The sequence below is a fragment of the Nematolebias whitei genome, chromosome 7 (assembly GCF_014905685.2).
Source record: "Nematolebias whitei isolate Nwh7 chromosome 7, NemWhi1, whole genome shotgun sequence".
NCBI lineage: Eukaryota > Metazoa > Chordata > Actinopteri > Cyprinodontiformes > Rivulidae > Nematolebias > Nematolebias whitei.
In genome coordinates this window covers 14,085,024-14,111,407 of record NC_056504.1, presented here as the reverse complement: position 1 = coordinate 14,111,407, position 26,384 = coordinate 14,085,024, and the positions used below count along the sequence as shown (strand labels likewise).

Sequence of the window (26,384 nt, the reverse complement as noted above, 5' to 3'; positions counted from 1 at the left end):
AAAAACAACAATACAAAGAAAAATATGAGATAAACTGACAAAAAACACATGATCCGTACAGATGAACAAATAGAGGAAATAAGTTTTATCTTAAGATACAACAAATAAGATGTCAGACCAAGAGCTTCACAGTGCAAATGGAAACAGAATATTAATTAAAGACTGGTTGAAGAGCGATGTTGCATACTGAATGTATTCAAGTTACCAACTGTCTACATTACAGCCAGAGTTTTAACACAATATGGGAGGACAGTGAACAAAAACAAACTAATTAATGCACAAAAAAGGACCATGTCAAAATGTGTTCAGAACACTTGCAAAGAGCGTTGGTTCAGGTACTCGACTGCAATTTGAAAATAAAGCTCCTGCCTGTAAAGCACTGTGCACTGAGAAAGAGTGACGATAAGCAGTAGTTTGGACAAAAGGCATTCATAAGGTTTAGAGTTGCATGGGAGACACATCAAGTGTAATCTAAGGATTTTCTCCAACATTTTACGAGGATATATTTTTTCATCCTGATTTAAGATGCTCACTTTCAATACACATCCATATAAATATTCAAATATGACACAGGATGGCTGCAGCATTAGATTCCACTCCACAGAGGAGAAACTAAATGAGGTCGGATTAGCATTACTGAGTTATCTCTCATCTGCTGCTCTGCTACAGCAAACTGCGGTGCCTGGAGCTGATCTCTGGTGCCCTCATGTGGAGCTGTACAGAGCGATCTGCTGCACCTTTCCCAGCTGTGACAGCAGCCGTTTCATGCGTTGTTTGAGCTGAGGCAGACGAGCAAGAGGTTCAGGAGGCTCCAACTCTCCAGTGTAGTCGAGCCAGCTCTCCAGCACTAAAAAAAGGACAGCAAAGACCAGAGGTGAGGGCTTGTTTACACACAAAAACATACAACTTTGGCCAACTCTTTTCTCTTACCGTCCAACTCTCTTTCTATGAAATCCATCCTGTGGGATACCTCATCCTGGACAGCATCGATGTGATCCAGTAGGTTGTTCTGCCACTGTAGATACTGCCTTTTATCTCCAGTGTCTTTCCCACCGGCTTCCCTGTTCTCCGCCTGAGACCACGACACACGCATCGAAGCCTGAAGATATTCATAAACACATCCATTTTCAAAACCACTTCATGTTATTGTCTAAATGCTTTCCAGTCAAATCCATTTATATTATTTCTTAACAAGAAAAGTTGTATAGTATGGGTGGGGGTTGAAATCTATTTTAATATATTGCATACATGGAATACTGAACTGATTTTCAAATGCCAAGAACGAGTTTTAACATTAATGAGTGCTGCTACTTCAAGAGTCAGCAGAGAAGCTGCAGCGATTTGTCATGAAAGAGTTCCCATAGTTAGAAATATGTTGCAGTAAAGCTGTGTTTTTACATCGTTTTCATGTTTTCTTGTCTGAACTCTGAAGAATAAATGTCTTTATTTGTTAAAATGATAATAACATGACCGCTTTTAGCCACGACTCTGAAACATTTAATTTGTGGATTCATTTTCAGGGATAAACATGAGGCTAATCCTTTTTATAGGTAATCTGACATCAACGCCAATTGTTAGTCTGCAGCCTATGTTTTTAAATATATGTAGCATTTACCCTAGCATTATCTAAAAGGGGGAAAAGAAAGTTGGAGCAACCAATACTATGTTACTGTTCACTCTTAATTAGGGATGAAAATACATAAATCAGTGTTTATGTAAAATAAGTCAGTAATTGAAAATTCATGATAATCAAAAAGCATCAATAACTTTATAATCAAATTGAAGCCTAATGATCCACAGCCCTAAATTGGGGTACAATTTTAATATCATGTCATAATTACATGAAGAATGGTGTTTAAAGGGACACTCCAGCTACTTCAGATTTACTAAAAAAAAAAGTTATGAGGATTACGTCAGAAAAACAGAAATTAAATTAAGTTTATCTGACAGGACTGATGTGCTCACAGCCTGTCAAAACGCAGCCAAGACCCACGTAGATTTTTACCATCTCAAAACAACTCCAATCTGATTCTGCTTTAGAGTGACGAGTATGGACAAGATTAGGAATGAGATCAGAGGTACAACACAGGTTGAACAACTGGGAGACAAAGTTAGAGAGGCCAGACTGAGACGGTTTGGACATGTCCAGAGGAGGGACAGTGGGTGCATTGGTAGAAGGATGTTAGAAATGCAGCTGCCAGGAAACAAAGAGGAGATATATGGATGCAGTTAGAGAGGACATGGAGGTAGTTCGAGTGAGGACAGAGGATGCAGAGGACAGAGAGAGATGGAGGAGGATGACTCGCTGTGGACTGGAGACCCCGAAGAGGGAAAAGCTGGAAAAAGAAAAAAAAAAAACCCTCCAATCTCAAACTTTCTAGCATTTTATGCCAACATCATTTTATGGCCATCCATGTCACGATGCACGGTTATGTATATAGACAGCTGTGGTTATTGGCATGTGCAACTTCAGTTGTGGACCAAGACCACCGAGGTGCTCCACAGAACGCCACAGGAAGTCCTTCCTCCCTGTGGCTATCAAACTTTTTAACTCCTCCCCCTTTCTACACATAGGGCAATCAAATTAATCCTGCACCACAATAAACATTTTAATGTTTCTGTCTGCACCTGACCTGTTTAGAACTTAATTGTTGGTATTTTTATATTCTCTTGTTAATTTTTTTATATCTTGTGTATGTTCCTTTGTACTGAAACTCTGGCACAACAATTTCTTGCAGGATCAATAAAGTTCTATCTTATCTTATCTTAACTAGCAGCAGTTGGCTGTAGCACTTCCAAGGCAGGCTGGGTGAATTCCAGCAAGAATTAAACAACAGTGTTTGAATAAATCGCCTCAGTTTTGAAAATTGGAGTTGTTGGAAGAAGTCAATCTAATCTGTGTTTTTACTTCTTCATTTTATAAAAAGCATAAACTCCAACCTTGTTGTTGTTGTCTGACGGTTTAGGTTTTTCCATCTCCAGCAAGCTACCGTAGCGCTGCTCCCGTTCCAGCAGCTCCTCTGTGCTTCTCATGCTGTCCTCCAGCTCTGAACCCTGTCGGGTCTCCACCACCAGCCGCTGCTCTACAGCTGGATAATATGCCCGTGGTTTCTGATAACAGTGTTCACTGATAATGTACGAGTCCTGGAAAGATGGGAAAGGGGAAGAGGTGCTGGATGAAGAGGAGGTAGCGGCTGTAGCGGCCCGGCTCAACTTCTCCAGTGCATTGGACATTAAAATCTCTCCTCGGCTCATGTCTTCTTCAAAGGTCACAGGGGACGGAGCCGTGTTGCTGCCTCGACACGAGTCGAAGCCGAGGTGCGGCTTCTCCAAGCGCTTCCAGGGTTGCCGCCACAGCTGCAGGTCGGGGTGTGTGCTGCTCCTGAAACATGAAAAGTATTGAAATTTACTTTCAACAGCTCCTTCAACTTTACTGTCACACGTTTACACCTGCTGTTGGGTTTCCATGCACTCACTGCAAGATGCTCATCTTGAGCTGCAGGCCGTTGAGAACCTCCAACACGTGGTGCACGTCCCCCAGCAGCTGGTGTGTGGTGGTGATCTTCTTGGCGTTCTGGTGAGAGTAGTTCTCTTCTAGGAAGGACAGGCCATACATGTGGCCGCTGGTCAGCCACTCACGATCGTAGCAATAGCGCAGACTCTGCCTCTGACCTGAGAGGAAATAAAACGTCAAACAAGGTGTCAGGTTGTCCAGAAGTTCAAATTAAAACTGAAGAGCAGCAAAGCACAACGTTGGCTGGAGAGCAGGAGTTTCTTCACTGCGTTACTGAGACAAAGTTACAATTTTGTTGGATTCACAGTCATATGAAGTGGTTTATTCTGAGATTGTGATTTTAGTTTAAACATTCTATAATATGTGAGAAACAAACGTTATGGCAGCTCTGTTCAAGTGTGATTTTGTAAAACATCAGCCACCATGAATGTTAAAGTTTATCTCCAAGTCTAGATACAAATACTAAACACATAGCAGAGTTCATTTTATTTACTATGAGCAAAAACTTTTGAAATATTGCTTTATTTAATTATTATTTCTAAACTTAATTTGTTGCATTTAAAGTAATACTGATTATAAAAGTTGTGACTACAAAACAACTTAAATAGTTTTAAACTCTAAACAGTTGGTTTGTTCATCTTATCTTTCTCAAGACTCTTGTTAAAAAAAAAAAAAAAAAAGTTCTCACCTCAGCCTCATGCAAAAATATCATTACAATAAGCTGAATAATTGTTTTTTGTTTTAAATATTTAAATAATCAGTTCCCTTTTATTTATCCATCATGACACTTTGAACCTGTATTTTATACTCTAATTTGAAAGTATTTGCTTGCATTTTAGTTTGTGATAAACTGGAAAAGCCAAGGTTGACTGTTAAAAATTAAATGAAGTAAAATAAAAGTGTGATTTTGAGATTTAAAGAAAAATTACTTTTTATTAATGAAAATAAAAGTCAATAGTGACAGACCTATCTCTGAAGGTCATTTTGACCAAATATATGTTTAGACATCAAAAAAGAAATCTGCATTTTAGAATAAATGTATAAAATAGCAGCTGCCCTTTTTATAAATTGAGGCCTTTTGATGAAACTGTAATTTTTTTAAACAAATATCTAAGAAAATATCAAATGTCAACACAAAGAAACTTGTAGAAATTGAAAGACTTTTTTCATGTTGCACATTTAAAATCTAGTACAGTAGTCCCTCTACTTCGTGGTTCGACTTTCACTCACTATCGCAGTTTGTACAGTTCATAATATATAATATTGGACTAAATTATTTTTAGTTATTACTCGCATGATTGGGCCAGTATTGGATACAGTACTGTACAGTAAAAATTTAATGAAAAATAAAATATTTTGTACAGGTGCTGCCATTTTGTAGTTTTCACTCTACAAGACTGTACATTCCCACTCATAATGACCCCATTACCCAGAGGGCAACAGGGCCCCACTCAGAAGCCCAGTTTTCTTTTGCTGAAAAAACAGATGTAAAGTTTTGATCTGACCCTGGATCAGAACCAGACTTCCAGACCCATCGGTGAATCTTGAGAGCTGGTAGCCCGTCCATGTGGACCTCCAAGCAAACGCGTGCGGCCTATGATCCGGTGATCTATCTGGAGTTTAACAGGACATTGTTCATCTCTTTCAACTGGCCCATGAAGAGCCGAGCGGGACACGCACAGCCGATAATCCGTGATCCATCTGAAGCTTAACAGGACTGTTTTCACCTCTTTCAACCGGCCAATGAGGCCCTCCAAGCAGGGACATGCTGCTAAGTAAAATTTAGTAGCTACATATGAGTATCCAAAAAATTTCAATCTGGTCCTCTGGACATTCAGAAAAACAAAAAACAAAACAAAGCAAAAAAATCTAGAAACGTTTCGTCTCTCATCCAAGAGACTTCCTCAGTCTGAGGAGCTGTATTCAGCTCAGTCTCTTAAATAGCACCGTCTCAGAGTGGATCAACCAGTTTGCTGCTGACAACCAAAACCAGCTGATCACATGCTCAAGAAGGACCATCAGCCTAACAATGGATCATTAGCACACTGATGGCTGTTTACTATTCACAGACGGCTGAGTGATACCAGCAATCACAGCATTGTAAGAGGGGGACAGTTGAACCCGGAGGCCTCCACCCCTGTTTAATGATGGACGATTTCTTTTCACAAAGATGGCCTCCTTTACTCCTCTCTCAAACCATTGTTCCTCTCTATCCAGGATGTGAATATCTTCATCCCTGAAAGAGTGACCGCTGGCCTGGAGATGAGTGTAGACCGCAGAATCCTGGCCTGATGATGTTGATCTTCTGTGCTGGGCCATCCTTTTGGCCAGTGGCTGTTTAGTTTCCCCGATGTAAGACTGATCACAGCCCTCCTGACACTGAACAGCATACACAACATTACTCTGTTTGTGCCGGGGACTGGATCTTTGGGATGAACCAGTCTTTGCCGTAATGTATTTTGGGGTTTAAAAACCACTGGGACGTTATGTTTAGAAAATAAACGTCTCAGTTTCTCTGATACTCCCTCAACATACGGAATGACCACTGGTCTGGGTCTGGGTTCCTCCTTTTCCCCTGTTGGCTGACTGGAGTCCTGTTTGGGTTTCTTCTCTGCTTTCAGGAAGGCCCAGTTAGGATATCCACATTGCTCTAGAGCCTGTTTTGTGTGGGATTTCTCCTTCTGCCTGGGTCCTGAGTTAGTGGGGACGCTGTCTGCTCTGTGATACAGAGTCCTGATGACTCCTAACTTGTGCTCCAAAGGGTGATGGGAGTCAAACTGCAAATACTGGTCTGTGTGGGTGGGTTTGCGGTACACCTCGGTTTGCAAATGTCCTATCAGAGACTGAGACCTCACAGTCCAAGAAAGCCAACTTGCCATTTTTTTCATCTTCTCGTGTGAACTTGATGTATTTATCCACAGAGTTGATGTGGTCAGTAAAATGTTGGACTTCCTGAGATTTAATTTTAACCCAGGTGTCATCAACATACCTGAACCAATGACTTGGTGGTGTCCCTGAGAAGGACGTCAAGGCTCTCTTTTCTACCTCCTCCATGTACAGGTTGGCAACAATAGGAGAAACTGGAGACCCCATAGCACACCCATGTTTCTGCCTATAATATTGCTCCTCATATGTGAAGTAGGTTGACTGCAGGCACAGTTTCAAGAGTTGACACAGTTGTTCTGTGGAAAGCGTGGTCCTGCTGCTCAGAGTGGTGTCTGATTTTAATTTTAAACTGACCACCTCTACTGCATCATCAACAGGAATGCACGTAAAGAGTGATGTGACATCAAAAGAGACCATTGTTTCATCAGTCTCCATGATGACATCCCTCACCTTGTCCACAAAGTCCATGGTGTTCTGTATGTGGTGTTCTGAGTTGCCAACTAAAGGGATGAGTACAGACGCCAGATATTTGGAAACATTGTAAGTGACAGAGTTAATCATGCTAACAATAGGTCTTAAAGGTACACCTTGTTTGTGGATTTTAGGTAAGCCATACAAACTAGGTGTGGCCTCCCCTGGGTACAGTCTGTGGTACAGAAAACGGTCAATAGCCTTGTCCTGCTCCAAATTTTTCAGGCAATCTATTAACTTCTTCTTGTAACCACTTCCTGGATCTCTTTTCAGAGGTTCATAAGTGGTTAAGTCACTAAGGAGTGTCATAACTTTCTCATGATAGTCTTTCTGGTTCAAAACCACTGTGCACCTTCCTTTGTCTGCTGGGAGAATGATGATGTTTTTGTCCTTGCTAAGAGTGGTGACTGCATCCCTCTCCTCTCTAATGATGTTGGAAGGTGGTGGTTTAGCATTGCTGAGGCAGGATGAAACTTTGATTCTGAGCTGTTCTGCTTCACACTCTTTCATTTTGTTGTTGCGAATGGCTGATTCTGTGGCTGTGATCATCTCCATCAGAGGAATTCTACTTGGTGCAACCGCAAAGTTCAGTCCCCTGGCAAGAATCTCTGTCTCCGGCTGGGTGAGCTGTCTGTCAGATAAATTCTTCACCCACTTTTCTGTCTCCCTGGCATGTAATTGACTACTGGAGTGTTGTCCTACACTGAATGTGTTGTTATTGGAATAATGATGGTGTTGATGAGTTTGAACTCAGACTCACTTGAAGATTGAACTTTTTTGGATTTTTCTACCTGGATTATTGAGCATGCATCAGGATACATATGAGTATGTTGTTAAAATTAGTAGGATCAAGAGTTTAGAACATTGATTGATTGTGGGTTGCTGCAGGGTACGTCTGCAGAAACAGACCATCGGACCGAAACGAACTGAGCCGTTCCTGTTCTGCAGAGCCCGGTAAGTAAAGTTTTGTAGCTACCGTATTTTCCGCTGTACACGTCGCACCGCCCTATAAGTAGCATCAGTCCATATTTGTCTAATAAAGTGGAAAAATCCATAAATCTGTCGCTTCACCGTATACGTTGCATCTATTATGCGTCACCGCTGACGCATCGCGTTTGTTACGGGTCACCGTGCCAAAAGAGGATGAGCCACCAATTGGCGGCAGCGGGAGTGTACACGGGAGGACTTTAACAAGAATTTAACAAGATTAACACTTAAAAACAATTATTTGTTTGCCCAAAATTATATTAAAGTGTGTATCAATCTAACATTTTCTTAATAAATGCACTTTAATGGTCAAATTAGCTTCATTTTGCCAGGGCAGTGCAGCTGGATTGATGGTCGGTCCAAACAGCAAGCAGAACCAAGGTGGGGAGACTTTGGCAGGCCGACTGAGTCATTAAAAGCTGGTGAAGATTCTCAGTCATTCAGGTCATGGTAAATTAAAAAAAGATAAAGAAAAACAAAAACAATAAAGTATAAAGTAAAGTATAATAAATAAAGTCCAGTTGCTTTTGTCTTGAACTTTTTAGAATTTGTCATTAAACCTACGTTTTCCTATTACATGATACAACAGCATGCCATACCACTATTACTACTCTGCTCCCATCAAGTGGCTGAAAGTGGTACTGCTCAAAATTTTTTCTCTAGTCAGAATGAATGAAAACAGTCATATCTTAGCCAAAAAATGGTTTATAAATATGGGGAAAAATCCATAAATAGGTCGCTTCGGCCTATGAGTCACAGGGCATGTAAATTATGAAAAAAACTGACTTTGACTTGAGAAAAATACAGTACATATACAGTACTGTATGTTAAAAAAAATTTTTTCATTCATTCAACATTTATTTAGACAGGTTAATCTCATTGAGCCTCGAGGACTCATTTACAAGAGAGACCTGATTAGAGAGACCTGAAAATGACATTGGTTTAAGAGTTTAGAACATTGCAAGAGTGTGGGAAGGGTTTAAAATGCCTTTATACCTGTATATAAATGTACCTGTACGCACTTCTGCATAATTTTGTTCCATCCCAGGTACCACATGAGATGGTACTGACAAAGTTTACTTGAACTACTATCCCTACTTCCTCATTTTTCACTTAATGTGGGGGGCGTGGTCCCCTAAACCTCGCGATAAATGAGGGACTACTGTATTCCATTTTTAGTTCTCTGATGTTGGCCAATTTATTTGAAGAAGTGTCTCAGCCTCACCTGGTGGATCTCTGCAGATATAGCAGGTGTATCTGTCTGGTACGTTGTCCTCCATGAGGCCCATGCAGGTGCCGTGCTGCCAGCACAAACACTCTTCACACTGACAAAAGGACAAATATGGGTGCATTCCTGTGTCTGCAAGGCTTTGAATGAATGAAGTCTACCTTGAAACTAAATATAACAAACTCACCTGAATCATGAAGTCATTATCTTCTTCCACCTCGCAGATGCACCGCACGATCTCTTGGTCGCTGGTGTCTAAGGCACCAGAGTCAACACTAAGAGGCGGCGTCGTCACGTCCAAGTCCATCTCCAAGTCGTCATCGCTCCACCCACAGCTGTCAGTAGACCAGTCACTGATACTGTCCTCGTCTACAGCAACAGGGATGAACAGAACCATTGCTTTCTTTAAGGACAAAATACAACGGACAAGGATTCTTCTCTGACAAGTAAAATTATGCCTGAATGAAAGTTCAGCTAAGAGTTAAAATATCTACTTGACGAATATCTATATTATTTTATGAAGCAAGCCACTGCAGCAAAAGAAAAGATCAGGATTCAATAAACCATGGATTAGATACTTGGGGATATTTTGGGGTTATGAACAGCAACATCTGCACATAATCCAGGCTAAAGAAAAACTTGTCAACATGGTGGACTGAATCCAAGAAGAGTAGAAGACAAAGGAAGCCAGAAACACTCACCCAGACACAAAGTAAAGTGCAAACACTCACACACTGTCTTAGATATACCCACCATCAACATGTATCTGCTCTGTGTAGCCGTATCCGGGCCTGCCGGGGTAGGCCTCAGGCTTGTGATTGTGTGAGAGGGGGGATTTGAGTGGCAAATTCAATTTGGAGTGAAGACCCAATACTGAGATGTCAATATTCTCCTCACTACCCGTGTAGTCTGTTAATACAGGGAAGGGGGAGAAGCAAACGTAGAACAAAATTGTCAGCTTTTAAAATGTTAAACAAATGCCCATCGGGGGTGGCAAAATGTGGCACGGCAAACATTTTTGGCAAAGGATGTAGGGTTAAAAACAATCAGTGAGAACAAATGTGGGTCACAATTCAGGATTTAAAATGTGTCAGTGGGAGGCAGACTGTGCCCATCTGAAGCCATGCCAACCACATATTTAATTTAAAAAGATCTGATTCAGTATTAGTGCCACAACAAGACCTGGCTTTCTGCTACTGGTACTTTCATATAAAACATTAAAATTTGCTGCTTACTGTCACACTGAAGAGACAAAGCAGCATTAAATGTTACACTTCTCCCACACACAAGCTCAGTCACTACACCAAGAGGAGTGAATGAAGGGCTTTACGCTTCGTCTGCAAGCCATCACAGCCAGTGCACAAGCAGAGCAGCAGATGTTTGACCCCGCCCTGTGCCAGCGATATGACTCTTACCAGACTTGGCCTTCTTCCTCTTTTTCTTCTTCTTTAGTTTAATGCGCAGGAAGTCCTTCTGTTTGGGTTTCTCTTTCAGTTTGTCTTTTACAGAACCTACGGACCATTAAGTGACAAAAGTTGGAGTGTAACTTATTAAATTATCAAATTAGCTGACCAAGAATAATTGTACTGTGGATAATTATACTATTAAAACTAACAGTGAATAAGAAGGAATGTGTAACCACGATGTACTTTCTCACTGAATGCATCACTTTCATATGCGTCATACTGACCAATGTCAAAGCCACTCTTGTCTGAGTCCTTGTTCTGCAGCTGGCATATGTTCCTGTCCAGCTGGTTCTCCTTGCTCTTCTCCTTCAACAGCGTTCTCTGTTGTTGGCCCTGGGTACTACTGACTGTAGCTGGGGCTGATGTGCGCCTTCCTGCTGTCTTAATGTCACCACGGGGAGCTGCAACAGCTCCAGAGTCTGAGAGTAAGAAAAAAGGGATTCAGGATCACTCATTTTAATACAGCTGAACAGACTGGGGATGCACAATATTATCAGCATGGTATCGGCCGATATTAACGTTAAAATTCAATATCGGACATCGGCCATTCCATTAAAATAACTCGCCGATATAAAAGGCGCCGTTTTTGCCTGCAGCGGCAGCACAACCTGCTGACGTTGCGGCAGCAGTGCAGCACGATGACGTCACGTGCACCATACCCGAATTCAAAATGTTGGCGGTGTGGAAGTTTTATTTTTTGTTGGTGAGGATGGTGGATTCCGAAGATTTATGGACTACGTTGAGCCTCGCTACATCATCCCCAGTCGGAGATATTTTTTCGACGTAATGTTACCCGAGTTACCAGCCGACATTAAGAAGCCAACAGCTTCTTCTCCATGACTTGTTGGGTGAGTTTTACCACAGACATTTGCACGTCAAGTGTTAGCCCCATTAGCATGATGTCTTACGGCACAATGGATAGACAAAAACTTTGAACTTAAAAAGGCTGTCCTTCATGCACAAGAGTGCAGAGGATCCCACACTGCAGCTAGGAACCTGGAACAAGCCTCCACAAGAGAGAGAGAGCATCACAGGTGACTAATGCTCATAAATAACATTTAACACTTTTAATATGTTAAAGTGCTATGCATATGGCTGTTACTGAATATATATCACCAGCTCTTACAGCTGTTGCCGAAATTTTGTAGCAAATAAGCCTAAATAAGAGGGCTATGTTCTGACAAAGGAATGTATATAAAATATCGGTATCAGCATCGGTTATCAGCCGAATAAGTTTTAACATATCGGTATATCGGCCCAAAATCCAATATTGTGCATCTTTAGAACAGACTTTTATTCTGACAAAAGGAAAAATATCAGCTCACTAAGCATGGGCCACCATGAGATTTAGACAATATTATAACCCTGAGTAAAAACACCACAGCTTCATGGAAGTAAAATGCATAACAATCACTATTGTGTTGCTGAAATAATAATCAAACATCGATTGATAATATCAAAGTTCATGTTCAATAGTCCAGGTAGAAAAATCCAACAAAGTTAAGTCAGGTCCTCTGGACGGTTTCATTGTGTTGAAACATTTCATCTTTCATCCAAAAAACTTCATTAGTCTGAGGAGTCGCAACAAACTCAGTCTTATAAATAGCACCTTCACATAGTGGGTCATCCAGTTTGATGGTGTTCGATGGTTTCTGGAGTCCGCCCTCTCCCCCGCTGACTCTTTTGAGTCACAAAATTCAGCGGGGGAGAGGGCGACGACTAGATGGTTATTAGACAACTTCTGCTTTAATTTAATCATTGAAGAAAAAAAAAAAAAAGCAGAGAACTCACGCAAAGTGGCAGAGATGGTGCGTCGTCTTTTTGAGCCATCCAAACCAGCAGCTGTGGACTGCTTCTCAGAAGCCCTGGTCTGGACACTCCTGGTGGGACTGTGCTGTCCTTCTGGAGGCTGTTCTTCACCATGATAATATTTCATATGGTAATGCAGCAGCTTTGCTTTACGGAATGACTTTGTGCAGCCTGGAGAGCTACACTTGAACGGGTTGTGGTCAAGGTTAATGGAAAGGACGGGGGGAGGCTGGTTTTTGATAACCCTGTACACTAAAACAAATAACACCAGTGCAAAATGTTTAAAATAAATCGTATAAACTGTGTCAGAGATGAGTGCTGTATTTGAAAGCATACTTACGTGGCTCTCTGCTGAACCTGTTGGGGTTGTGGAAGCCCTGCTTCCTAACTGCTATAAGGGAACAAAGACAGAAAACTTCAGTCTCAAAGATGTCTACATTTACACCCAGTGATGACATGTATTTTTTTTTACAGTTTAACAGATGCAGTGACCCTTCACCTAGTTGACTTTATGAATACCTACGTTTAACAGGCTGAGGCGGCGGTACGTCTGCTGCCGGCTGAGTGCTCTCTGATTGGACACAAGGCTTCTGTTCATCACCATTGAACTCTGTGGTTGTCGTGGCGACAGAGTCCTGCTCTGTTTGCACCAAAGCCTGACTCTGCATCTCTGTGTACGGATTGGGTGACTCTGCAAATGGTTTTACTACACTCTGCTCTGATTCCACCTCTTCAATCTTCACATCTCCATTTACATGGCAAGTGTCTTCATTTTGCTCATCTTTTTCAACCTTCACACCGTTTGTGAGTCCTGTCCTGTTCTCTGCATCAGGATTGTTCTGCTCAGCATCAGAGAGATCCTCCTCTTGCTTGACAACATGTCCAGCCTCTAGCACACCATTTGTTTTCTGACTTTTGCCATTCATCATGTCCTCTTCATGCTCCTCATCTTCACTGTTGCTGTCCTCTTCCTGGTCCGAGGTGCTGCGTCTGGCTCGCTTGGTTTTGGGACCCCCATTCTCATGAGGCCTTCGGTCCCTACGATTTGGAATCCTCTTTACCATATTCTTTTCCGAGGACCGAGACCTCCCTCCAGCACCACCTCTCTTTTAGCACAAAAGAGGAAAAATTTAAATAAATAAAAATTAACAGGAAGAAGTCACACCTTTCAGATTATTGAATATATTTATAATAAAAATGCAAGTACCTCTTTAATAAAAGGCTTCACGTGCATTCCCTTCACTGTCTGGATGACACCGTCATAGAATTTCACTGTGTAAGATGCTAGAAGAGACAAAATGGAGCAAAACATTACAACGTATGTTCTGTACATACAGTACAGCTGTCACATAGATGGTTCTCAAATGACTATGCTACTAACTACTGTAGTTTAAGATAAAATTTTATTCATCTTTATAAAAAATATATTACGCTGTGCTGTCCTAATCTGCATTTGTTTTTCCTGAAAACAAAAGTACCAACTTAATATTTAAAGCTATCCACACAGCTTAAAAGATTTACTGACAAAACACCTAAAACACTAAAGAGCCATATCATAAAACACTTTATGGCAAATGGTGCACACATAAATTGCATATGAATAACCAACTTCTAAAATGAAAGATACCTACCATCTTTATTGACTGAAACAACTTTAGCGGGGTAGAAACGGCAGTCGGACCAGCTGGCCAAAACCTTGTCATTTATGTGAAAGCCCTGGAGGAAAACATCTGATCAAACTTTTATAACAAGCTGTTAGGAGCTAACGAAGAAACTGTTAATGTAGACTTATTGTAATTATGTTATCAAAATTCTACTTGCAAGAACCCTCGTCAGAAAGGTAGCTCTACAAGCAATGGAAAAGTGCTACAGAGTTGTTTGTTCTAGAGACGCAGAGAAAAATAAGCAATGTTAGCTTACAGGTGGAGAGGAGTCTTCATTCAGGCCTTGCTTCCTCAGCTGGATTCTCTCTACAGGTCTCAGATAAGGACTTGTCCAGTCAAACCACTCATCATAACGATGGCTCCACTGACGATAATGGATCAATACCTTCTCATCGTCATAGTCAATCTTCTCTATGGTGGCAGCATACCTAAATGAGAAAATTCAATAATGTACAATTGGGAAGAGAACAGGACTACATTATCTTTGATCCTGAGCCTGTTATGAAACTGGAAAATCTTTAGAAAATAAACTAAACTCAAAAAGTTGCATATGAAACAACCACAGCCCTTAAGACAAGTTTACTCAAAAGCTTACTTGTTACTGTATAAATTATTTTAAGTAACTTCTTTAGAATAAATATAAATTAAAAACTTTATTCCCACTTCCTGCTGGATGATGATCTTGCTACTACATAAAAAAGCCAGGTGTTGGATGGTTCTTGCCAAATCTTAAAGAACAGGTATTCTGGTGTGTATTAGGAACGCAATGGGCTCCCCATTACCCATGACAGAGTATGAAAGATCCACAACAATTCTGAATGTGCTCAAAGCTGTCTTGCAAGGTCATGGTTGTTAATCATCAAGGTGGCAGTGTATCCAGAGGGTAGACATGAGGAATTTATTCAGTTGTCCAGCATATTTAAGGTTCAGGGAATAAAAGCAATGAAAAATCTTTTAAATGAAAATTTTCTACACCTAGATGTTAATCGAGCTTCCCACCACCCCAATAACATATTCGAAAGCTTTTTCCTGCATAAAGGTCACTTCTCAAAGATTTCCATACAGAGGAGTACACTGAGTACATGACCTTGGTAAAAGTACACAGTATAATGTTCTCTAACGAAGCACCATCAAGACCAACATCATTCTGAAGGAAGAGACAGTTTTAACAACTTTTCTGTAGTTTACTTTTATGTATTTTCAATGTTTTCAATTGAGAGATTGTCAAATCTATTAAAAATTAGACAGCATAGGGCTGGACAATAATTCGACATATGTCGCGATATACTTTTATTCAATAACGGTGATATGAGTTTTAAGCATATTTTCAATATTTCGATATGATTACAGCGTTTCACTGACGCATTTCATTTTCTGTTCGGAATGAAGCGGCCGCTTCAGTTTCAACCTGGACAGAAAAAGGTGCGATACAACTACATAAGTGCGTGGTGACATACATGTTACACAGAGCTCGAGTCCAGAAAGCGTTAGCGGTAGCAATTCAATTCAATCCAGTTCAGCCTAAAGATTAGCCTAGCCTAGCAGGCTAGGCTAATCTCCAATGCGCGTTAAGTTTTCGCTTCAAAATGAGTGCCCATGACCGTCAGAATGTGACTGAACAAGCTTTCACAAGTGAAGAGAAAGCAAATGACATAACTGATGAGAGAAAAGACTAATTTGGCAGTGTGGAAATGGTTCGGCTATCTAAGATTCGATAAACTGCAGGTTTCAGTCAGTGTGCTGCAAAATGTGATGGAGAGTCATTCCAACTAGCGGTGGGAACACATCTAACTTGTTCCACTCAATAGAATATGCTGAGAGTCAGAAGATAACAATAAAAGTTTGAGCCAACGTGTCCCTGAAACAACACCCCCAGCTGTATCAAAAGAGAAACACATACAGCAAATGCAGATGTTTGCTGCATGCGTCATGTTGTGTCAAGTTAAAACTATTAATATTGACAAAGTTGAGTTTTATGTTTATTTGACGGCAATTTCAAATTTCTTTGAAGGCTAAATACAAATAAAAGGTGAACATTAATTTATTTGTACAATTTGTACAGTTTTTCTGAGGCTTTTATTTTGTTATCAATATCGAATTATAGTTATCGACTGAAATTAAGAAATCGTGATAAAAGTTTTGGCCATATTGTCCAGCCCTAGGACAGCATGTCCTTTGCAGGGTAGAATTTATTTGTTTGTTTATTTATTTTGCCAGATTGACAGATTTCTCCTCTAAATGACTATTTCATTCAAAGGAATTATATTTACAAGATTTCAGCTCATCTAGTCCTTTAATACTATTTATTTGTCATATTTCATCATTTATGACATTACATTTAAGTGGTGGAAGTGGTCTCCAGCTACAAGTACTTGGGTGTACACATGAATGACAACCTCAGCTGGAGCAACAACACCACCAGCCTGATCAAGAAAGCTCATCAGAGACTCTACTTCCTCAGGCGGCTGAGGCGAGCTGGACTGGGAAGCTCAGTCCTCACCTCCTTCTACAGGTGTGCAGTGGAGAGCATCCTGTGCTCCAACATCAACGTGTGGCATGGAGGCTGCACAGCTGCAGAAAGAAAAGCTTTGCAGAGAGTGGTGAAGGCTGCACAGAAGACTGTTGGAGTCAGTCTCCCCACCATCACAGACATCTACACCTCTAGATGCAGGAAGAGGGCCACCTGCATCATGAAGGACCTCACTCACCCAACACACACTTTTTGCCCCGCTCCCCTCAGGAAGGAGGTTAAGGAGCATTAAGTGTAGAACCACTAGACTGAAGAACAGCTTCTACCCTGAGGCTGTTAGACTCATGAATCTCTAACTAGAATAGTCACTGTGAAAAATCACATCATGTTGCTGCTGATCTGTTTCAATGTTGATGTGTTCATGCGTGCACATCCGTTCACACAGACTCATGTTCATGTTTGTGCTGATGTTCAATGTTTTATGTTATGAGTGCTTAGTGTATATTTAGTTGATGTTTTTCTTAGTTCATATCTTAGATGTTATTACCGTTTTTCTTTTACATTTTATTGTTGGATGTAACTGGGACCCCGTGTACATAATTTCGCTCCACCACGAGGTGCGAATGACAATAAAGAAACTCTGACTCTCTCTCTTTATCACAGTAGGTACCTCTCAGTAAGTCTAAATATAATAAAGTTTAACTAATTCAAACAGCCACAACACCTTGATGTTCAGTGTTCCCTCTTGACAACATCAAGACAGGATCTAGTTGTCTGAGACAAAAAAAGTTGTCTTGGACAAACGGAAACCTCTTACATCGACCTCTGGCATCTAAGACGTTAGGCTAGAATACACCAGTGAGGTTTGGTCATAGAAACTTTAAGCAGGATTGTCCATGATGGCTTCCCGTTTAGTCTATAACCATGACTGTGTTAAGGTCATTAAAACAACCTAGAGTAGATGTAATACCCATGACAGTAGCACAATGCCAACGTTGCTGATCTTATGGCATGAGATGCAATATGAGACGTAATACTGGGGCGGGCACATAAGAGCATGGGGAGGGTGCCAGCGAGCTTGGCATGTAATAAAATCAGTATCTTAATATGCTCTCACAATGGTTATGGGGGTTCTCAGTTCCCTTGCCCTAGTCACAGAGACTTGTGTTGTTGGTGCCGAAATTTTAAACATGTCCAAAAATTCATGGGACAAATTTTCTCAAAATAATTACAGCATTTCGAGGAGCACTTCCATCCCATATAAAGATCACAGGAGCTATTGGAGCCTTCCACTGACATATGTCAAGATCTAAAAACCACATGATGATATGTAATTGTAAACAAACAAACAAAAAAAAAACTGGTTTAAACCTGCTTGTCTTTTTTCCATCAGGGTACTCCAGCAGATTCAATCATCAATGTGGAGGTGGGTACAAAGCAGGATGAAGTAGGTATTATGTGGGTGAGGAATATAGCTTTGTTTCAGAAAGGGTTACAATACAGTTTTGCAAGCCAAGCACAGAATAATAAGCTACAATTTTTAAACCATATAAAAACAACTACATTGGCCACTTGGTTGCAAACACTCGACTTCAATGAGACTGCAACAAAAACATTGCTTTGTCTCACAATTTTGAGTCACAACTAGTCTAACAATCGCAGCCCAGTGAGAGTGAGTGTTGAAGTGCCATGATTTCCTTTAGACTGAAGGAAGCTTTCCAAACCTAGCTGAATCCAGCCCCATCTAATCTGGGGCTGCCATCCAGAGTGAAGGGGGTCCAAGTAACTAACTGACATTTTTCAGCATATTTGTTGCATTTTATATATAATGAAACTATCAAAAATATTGAAAGATAAAAACAACAATAAAGGTCAATGCCTTTTCTAAATAAATCAGGTCATAGGCATCAGGGGCGGCTGTGGCTGAGTGGTTAGAGCAGTCGTCCTTCAATGCGAGAGTTGGAGGTTCGAATCCACCAGCAGTCACATGCTGAAGTGTCCCTGGGCAAGACACTGAACCCCTCATTGCCTCTGATGTGTGTCCCATCAGTGTATGAATGTGATCTAAAGCTCTGATTAGTCTCTTTAGAATGATTTGTTCAATTAGCTTTGTATAGATCTAGTAGAGTGCTGTATGAATGGGTAATGAGGCAGATTGTAGTGTAAAGCACTTTGAGTATCTTGAAAGAAGATAGAAAGGCGCTATATAGGTACAGTCCATTTACCATTTACCATAGTTAAATCTAATTGATACTTTGGAGTTTACAATCATAAATCAACAGTTTTCTTGTAGAAAAAAACATGAACGAATGAAAATCCAATTATTCTTTCCCCACTAGCTTTCAGTACCTAACAAACATCCAGAAAAGCAAAAAAAAAAAAAAAGTATGCAAATTTTTGTGAGGAAATGAGAAGTAAAACAGAATGTGGATGGAGAGGAATGAGTGAGGCCATGACTCACCAGTTTTTGAGGTTGTCTCTGGCTTCAAGCTGAGCTCCCACCTCAAATGATATCCCTCTTCTGTTAGGGGGCGTCTTACTCATACTGCCCACATCAAGGCCCCCTCCCTGTACATACACATACACATTAACCAGAACACGCACTAATGAAAAACTAGACTCAGTTAACCTTGGTAATGCCATAAAGAGACAAGTGTGTCTGACAAAAGAACAACACATGTGACTGTCAAGGTCTTCACTGATAAATATTTTTCATAAATTAATATTCTTGTGTCTGTTTACAGATTATAGAAAGGAAAATGATCAGTGCTTTGAATCTAAGAGACTGGTTCAATACTGAGAAAAGGAAGTAAGACAACTCCCTTTTCAACAGTGGAGCACTAATGCTGTCCAGGATGGGAAAAATAAGTCTCTCTGTAAGCAAGCCACAGATTACACATTTAGCAACATGGTACAGCGTAGTACTGGAGTGGAAACTGACATTTTAGAGGTGAGCCATGCCCCTGAAATGGTGGTGAATATGTAGCCAATACCAAATGCTGAGTAATAAGATATCCAAATGAGCATGTGTAGCAAAAGATACATAAAAAAAATTGCCCTCTTTTTAACATTAAGGTTAAAAAAAGACGTCAAATAATCGAAGACCTCGGTGTATAAATTCACTCAAAGCAGCCACCCAGAGGCAATGCACCAAGATAATCCTGGAATGATACAACAAAACCCTCTACACAACCTGGCTCCTGTTACACTTATTAAGCTGAGGTTTGCTGCCAATCTGCATGTGTAATGAAGGCCCTGCTGGATGAAGAAAGCCCTTTAATTCATTAACGAGGAAAAAAGCAATATAGCATCATCTCTTCCCACTTCTTTCGTCATGCATTCGGCACAAAGGATCGACTAACACCTACATGCTCCTACAAATGGACAACATCTGACCACAGCATCTTACATAGTCCGGGATGTAGCAGTCTGGCTCGGCTCGCCATATCCGAGGCTGGTTTTTCTCATTGCAATGCTGCAACGTGCAAACCGGATGTGCCACACTCCGCTCGGCCCACGTGTTTTCAGCCCAGCCGACTTCACGTCAAGACAAAAGACTATTATGACCATCCGCGCGCCGCATCACAGTTACATGGATTAACAACCAAAGCTCGAAAAATCATCTTATGCAGTAAAACGAACGATTTAACAATTAATTTGCTTTTGTTTTTTTATAGCTCGCAGACAGCCAAACGTGACAGCCGGAAAGAATGGGCGCAAATTGGGTTTATAATGCCAGAATTAGGTCTGTTGCATTTCTGAGTTTAATAGAGAAGCCACAGAAGGAACATCTTTTGTAGTGTTTTTTTAATATGGTACACAGAGAACCGGACCTCATACGCAGACATTTTTTCAGCCACATGCATTTAGACTGCAACGTCTGACTAGTGTATTTGGGCAGAAAATTTAACGTGAAAACGTAGCGGGAATAAATTCCAGGAAACCTATTGTTGATCACTTCCGACACTTTATTGTCCGGTGTTTTATAACCACAGGGCGTAGCGCGAGAGAAGCTGAGCTTTATGTTAGCGTTTTAGACAAACTGATTGGTCGAACCGCAGCGATGGGGGCGGGTGCTTGCATTTGATTGGACAAGCAGTTGTCACTCAAGGGGAGCTCTCTATGGCCTCGCGCTAGGCCTATCCTCCCCGTACTTTTCCTACTGTGACCGAGCAGCGTGGATACACAGCGGCAAACTTCTCCAACTGGAAACAGTAACAAATGTTTAGAGTAACCAATTATTTAAAAAAAAAACAAGTAAGAAACTATAGGCAGGCGAGTAAAGAGCAAACAGAACTAATACGTGAACCCCAGGAGCATTAATCACCTACTTCGTCACGTTTGTTTATAAGTCTAACGCCGACATGCGGCATCGTACCGTGTAGAATGTTGATGCAAACACCAAGAGGGTCTAGCTCACCGCGTTATAACTCATAAATGCTACGTAGGAACGGGATTTGGGCTTCCTACCTGTTTTCCAATCACTCTTTGTCAGGCGGGTTGAAAAATATGCAGCGTAATCCTTGAAAAGCGCAGATACGGCCGCGCGCCTCTGCTTGTCTGCTCCAGACCACGCAGTTGAATTTCTCTGTTCACCACCGGCGCGGGCAATGTAGGACCAATCTGCGCATGCGCGTCAAGCAAACCTAACCACTTGTGTATGTCAAGAACTTCTGTAAATACACGTTGTCTTGAAAATATAGAATGAAGAATTTTTCGCTTTTTAAAATATGCATTTTTTTTTCAAAGTTTATTTTATTTTACTGGTTAGGCTCATACTCCTCTAATTGTCGAAAGTATGGATAAAATAACTTTATTACACAGCGAAAGGCAACAGTTTGAAAAATTCCTATCGCTTCAAACGTATTTTAATGCAACAAACTAAGAAAAAACAATCATGCCCATGTCTAACAAAGTTAAGTCAGGTCCTCTGGACGGATTCAAATAAATAAAATTAAAAATTAAGTTGTTGAAACGTTTCGTCTTTTATCCAAAAGACTTCATCAGTCTGAGGAGCTGCAATAAGCTCAGTCTTATAAATAGCACCTTCCAGTTTGTTGTTGACATCCAGAACCGGATCCGCCCCGAATGTTACATCACATGGGTTTGGCTTTTATTTTGATAGTTTACTTTTGTTTTTCGGCAAGGTATGTGTTTCTTAACTATATTCAGAGTCTGACCTAAATATATAAATTGCAAGTTAAACATTTTACCTAGCAAGTTAAATATTTAGCTAACAAGTTAGATTTTTAGGACGGAGGTAAATATATAGTTAACAAATTAAATATATATTTTAGAAATTACATGTTTAGTTTGTAAAATATATTTTTAAGTTCGAGCTAAATATTTAGTTAGCAAATTAAATATTTAGTTTAGGAATTAAATGTTTGGATTAGAAATTAGTTTGGAAATTAAATATTGAAAATAAAAAAATAATTTATAACTAAATATTTAGTTTGCTAACTAAACATTTAACTTGCAAGTATTTAGTTTGTAAACTAAGCATTTAGATTGTAAATTAAATATTTAGTTGGGAACTATGACATTTATAAATGGTTTGTAATGTATGGTGAAAATATGACTTTGGAAAAAAAAACACTTTTTCTTATTAAAGGCAAAATAAACCAAAATATTGCTGTTAATTTTTGACTATTTAACTTTACAAACGGCACCCCCATATATAAATATATATTTTACAAACTAATCATTTAATTTCCAAATTATATTTAATTTGTTAACTATATATTTATCTCCATCCTAAATATTTAAATTGTTAGCTAAATATTTAACTTGCTAGGTAAAATGTTTAACTTGCAATTTATATATTTAGTTCAGACTCTGAATATAGTTATTTGCAAATTCCTTGCCGAAAAACGGAAGTAGACTATCAAAATAAAAGCCATGTGACTTACGGCTACGGCTCGTCAGCGCCAATAGGCGATAGCGGTCCATGCGGGATCTGGTGTTTATACATGAAATCTGTGGCTCCACGACCCGTGTTGTAGCATTTAGCCAAGTGTCTATATTTCTATTTATAGTAAAAAAAACACAAAAAAAACCAGTCATTTTAATAACTGCTGCTGTTTATTATCATCAATATTTAAGTTGGTCACATTCAATCAAGTTACAACTGTTTTAAGTTTAAACAGTTTTTATTAATCATGCCTCCTAAGGCTGCAGTAGTTATGAAATTAATATGTTGTATAATTTATGCAAATGGAACTGCCATTATTTCACTTTTAGTAATTTCAGTGCTGCATATGATTTAAGATGTCTCTCTGTGAAAACTTTAAAGTTCAATGGGAAACCCATTTTTATAAACATAAATTAAAGAGACAGAAAGCTTTGAACGATTTTAGTACACATGTTGGGTGTTAATGAGTTGTTTGTGTGTAAACATTTGCTCTTGTTGTCTAAAAGCTTCCCTTGATAATTGAACAGTTTAAAATGTCCATTAATGTGAAGAACATCTAAAATGATTTAATTGTGGTGGTGCATCGAGGAGCAGAGATGGTTCAATAACATGTGGTGGTACCAAGCGGTTCTCATTAAAATTATGCATTTACAAGGTACACCGATTCGTAGAGTTTACAAAAAATACTTGTGACATCTGAGACATCGTTTTCTGAGGCTTGCAAATTAGAAAAGTTTATTTATGTACATTTTTATAAATACTCTTTTTAAAATCCTATGGAAAAACAAAGGAAGGAAGAAAACAAAACCCAGGAGCTGAGGTTACCAGATGAAGACCGCCAAACCAGCACAGCCCCGGACCCCAGCAACTGGAAAACAACAAAATGAATACAGGGCAACCACCAAACTAAGTCTAATCACAAAGAAAGTGACAAACACAAAGGACGGTCCAGCTAAATATCTAAATTATACAGTATAATTTACACAGTAAATGGGCTGTAACCAAACAAAATAAGGAAGGCTATTCAAAGAAGATAGAACTTTAACAACCAAATACTCATTTTAAAAGTTGACCCCGGTGTGTGGCTAATTACCCACGCCACTGACATGAGTGCTCAGGGACCGCGCCCCAAGCGATTCGTGGTGATAACACTGACAGCTGAGGGAAAACAAAGGTAAGTACCTTTTTTAAACAAATGTCTAGAGAATGCTGTGTACTTTACACATTTAGTTATTTTATCTCTTATCTTGTTTTTATTGCTTTTTGCAGGTAACTGCTGGAAAAAAAGTCAAGCTTAGGGTGGACGTTTTAAAACTCTGCAAATGACAACTGCAATAAAAATAAGAATAAAATGTGTAAACATGAACTGTTTTGGTGTTTATTCAAAGTTTTTAAATGTTTATTTGACAGTAAACATGGAAGATGTCATGATTTGTGTTGAGACTTTAAACCCACTTCACGTTAAATGCTGGAACAGATCTGGTGTCGTGTTTGTAACACACGCACTTCTTCAAAGTTCAGCCTCACATGTAGGAACAGTGAAGCGGTTGTCATGACAACCAACATGTATCAATCAGCTGAGTGGGACCAAAGAAGGCTGCAGAGTCCAGTGTCTCTGAAACAAACCAGAGCAGTGGTGGTCTAAAACCTGTGAAGAGGATCAAACATGTCAAACATCTGTTTACTGAAATATTTTGCTAACTCTCCTTTAAACAAACAAATGTTGCATCACCAAAGAGCTCTACTGTGTTGAAATTATGCTTAAGATTCAGATGAATGAAGCGTGGACTCCTGGTTCAGTGAGCAGCTGCTTCAGATTCACCTGAAGCTCTCTAGATGTCTTCATCATTGTGCAGTCTGTAAAAACTCTGGACTCTAAAACTTTGAAGCTCTAAAACATGTTGAAGTATCGAGCACTGACACCACATTTAAGCTGCTCTCAAAGAAACTCATCAGAAGGAATTCAAGTCTTGTCTGTGTGTTCATTTGTCCTGTTAGCAAAATATCTTTTGAACAGGTTGAACACTCTCAGAAAGTAATCATTTCATTTTCATTAACCTGTGAAGTCAGTCCATTCAAGATGGCCGTCACAGCTAAGTGACCGTGTGAATAAATCAGTTCCATGGAGCTGAGATGTGGGTGTGGTAGTACCTGGGAGTCATTCACAGCACATACTCTGAGTGCTAACAGATCACACAATATTTGCTTTGAAAACTTTGCCATTACCTGCTGGAGTCAAGTCATCTCTGTCTGTTAGCAAAATATCTCATGAATGAATGGAGGGATTTTTGAATTGCGCCGCTCAAGGTGGCTGCATGTTGGAGCAGCTCTGTTACTTTCATTCTGAGATTTTGCTTTTGGAAACTTTAATTCCTCTTTTTCTGGATGTCAGTCATATTTTTGGTTTGGTTTCCTCTGGTATCAGATGCTGTGCAGCTGGAAAGATTTTTACTGAAACTTTTTTAGTTTTGGACATTTGTTATGATGCGTAACCATGGCAACAAGGCCGTTTTCTACAACCAACAGCAGCTGATTAACATCTCAAAAGCTCAAATAATATCTCAACTTCAGTCCCAATTCTCAAAAGAGTTGAAAAGGATGTTCTGTGGATGCATTCTCATCTATCTGCCAGCTGTACTCAAATGCCTGACCACTGAGATCCTGGAACTAGCACGAAACATGTCTCATGACAGCAGAAGGACAGGATCATCCCTCGACACCTACAGTTGGCTGTCCGCAGCGACGAGGAGCTCGGCAGACTGCTGGGAGGAGTGGCCATCGCTCTGGGAGGAGTTCTGCCCGGCATTCGGGCGGTCCTACAGCCCGGGGAACCGAGAGGCCAGCTGAGTCTGGGTGGACGGATCGGACGGCATCTGCAGCCAGTTTCTTAGGATCCACTGTGGGATGGACCTTTATAAGAGATCCTTCCTGTCTACTGCCATCAGCATCTATAACATCTCTTAATGAAATGAGGATAACGAGCTACAACAACAAATAATTTCCCTGTGGGATTAAGAAAGTACTGTATTTTTGAATTGAATTGAATTAATGAAGCTCTCAGGAAGTGATGATTGGATTTTTGTCAACTGATTAACTTTTGGAATCCTCTCCACCTTAACCAACACAGAATTAGCTTTCACTTGGTCAATTTTAATAATATTCATGTTTTTATATTAAATTATCCTTGTACTTTTATGATATAATTTATAATTTTTACTTATATCAGAAAAGTGCAAAGATTTATTTTTAATCCTTCCAGATTCTTCCACAACCTTTTAACAAAACCTGTTGGATTCATTACTGTTTCAAGAATGACAATACTAATAATAGTTACAACAATTAGTTTAAGAGATTTGTTTGTTTATAAAAAACCAGAATAAAGAACACAGCATGAGGTTCATGAGGTAAAACTACTTAATGGCTCTGAATTTTCTAAAAATAGACTGGTTTAGTTTTAAAATGGACCAAGTACAAAATAAAAAACTAACAAGTGGCTTTGCCTTTTAGTGAATATATGTTTTACGAAAGCGTAATTTAAGAGACAATTAGCAGTTAATATACAATCTTACCAGTAAAATAGCCCACATTTTTCACAACCGTCAAAGCTCAGCCTCACTCTGACATTATCTGAGGTGACATCTTGAGTTCTGTGACAATAAGACCATCATGGAAGAATTGAAATGTATCTGTAATGTCTGGTCAAAGACACAAAGCTGCCTGGAGTTCAGAGCTGCTCTCACACATCTGGACTGATGTTTGCTGATTGAAAGAATCAGCCTAAAGCCCGCCTCTGTGACAGAACATTTATTAGTCACTTGTTTCTTTAATGTTATTGTATCTGGCTTAAAATGAGCTACCTTTAAAGCTTGACTCCTCGACTGTTTGATCTGATGCAGTGACGCGTCCTTTCCTCACATTTCCTTCATGATGTTTGTTCTGTTACACGCTGTGTATCGCCTGTTTGTTCTGTTACAC

The 26,384-nt window shown here is 39.9% G+C and overlaps 1 protein-coding gene across 2 annotated transcripts; it reads right to left on the bottom strand.

Moving 5' to 3' along the window:
- phf20a (PHD finger protein 20, a) lies at positions 1-21,110 on the bottom strand. Of its 2 annotated transcripts, XM_037678650.1 has the most exons (17): positions 20,966-21,110; positions 18,957-19,063; positions 14,282-14,453; positions 13,993-14,077; positions 13,569-13,645; positions 12,885-13,467; positions 12,702-12,752; positions 12,344-12,613; positions 10,777-10,971; positions 10,502-10,597; positions 9,840-9,995; positions 9,274-9,455; positions 9,084-9,183; positions 3,477-3,672; positions 2,941-3,382; positions 931-1,099; positions 1-847 (listed from the first exon to the last, which is right to left on the bottom strand). In XM_037678650.1, exons 2-17 carry the CDS (start codon positions 19,037-19,039, stop codon positions 705-707), a joined length of 3,000 nt encoding a protein of 999 aa, XP_037534578.1. In that variant the 5' UTR covers positions 19,040-19,063; positions 20,966-21,110; the 3' UTR covers positions 1-704. The 2 variants fall into 2 exon arrangements, with proteins under 2 accessions (XP_037534578.1, XP_037534580.1); XM_037678652.1 differs by lacking the exon at positions 9,840-9,995.
- Between the last annotated feature and the right edge of the window lie 5,274 nt (positions 21,111-26,384).

Coding starts and splice junctions, on each gene's coding strand:
- phf20a (XM_037678650.1), bottom strand. CDS start 19,039: ATGAGTAAGACGCCCCCTAACAGAAGAGGGATATCATTTGAGGTGGGA. Junction 14,078..14,281: donor ATGAAGACTCCTCTCCACCT/GTAAGCTAACAT, acceptor GTTTTCCTCCAG/GGCTTTCACATAAATGACAA. Junction 13,468..13,568: donor TGAAGCCTTTTATTAAAGAG/GTACTTGCATTT, acceptor TTGTGCTAAAAG/AGAGGTGGTGCTGGAGGGAG.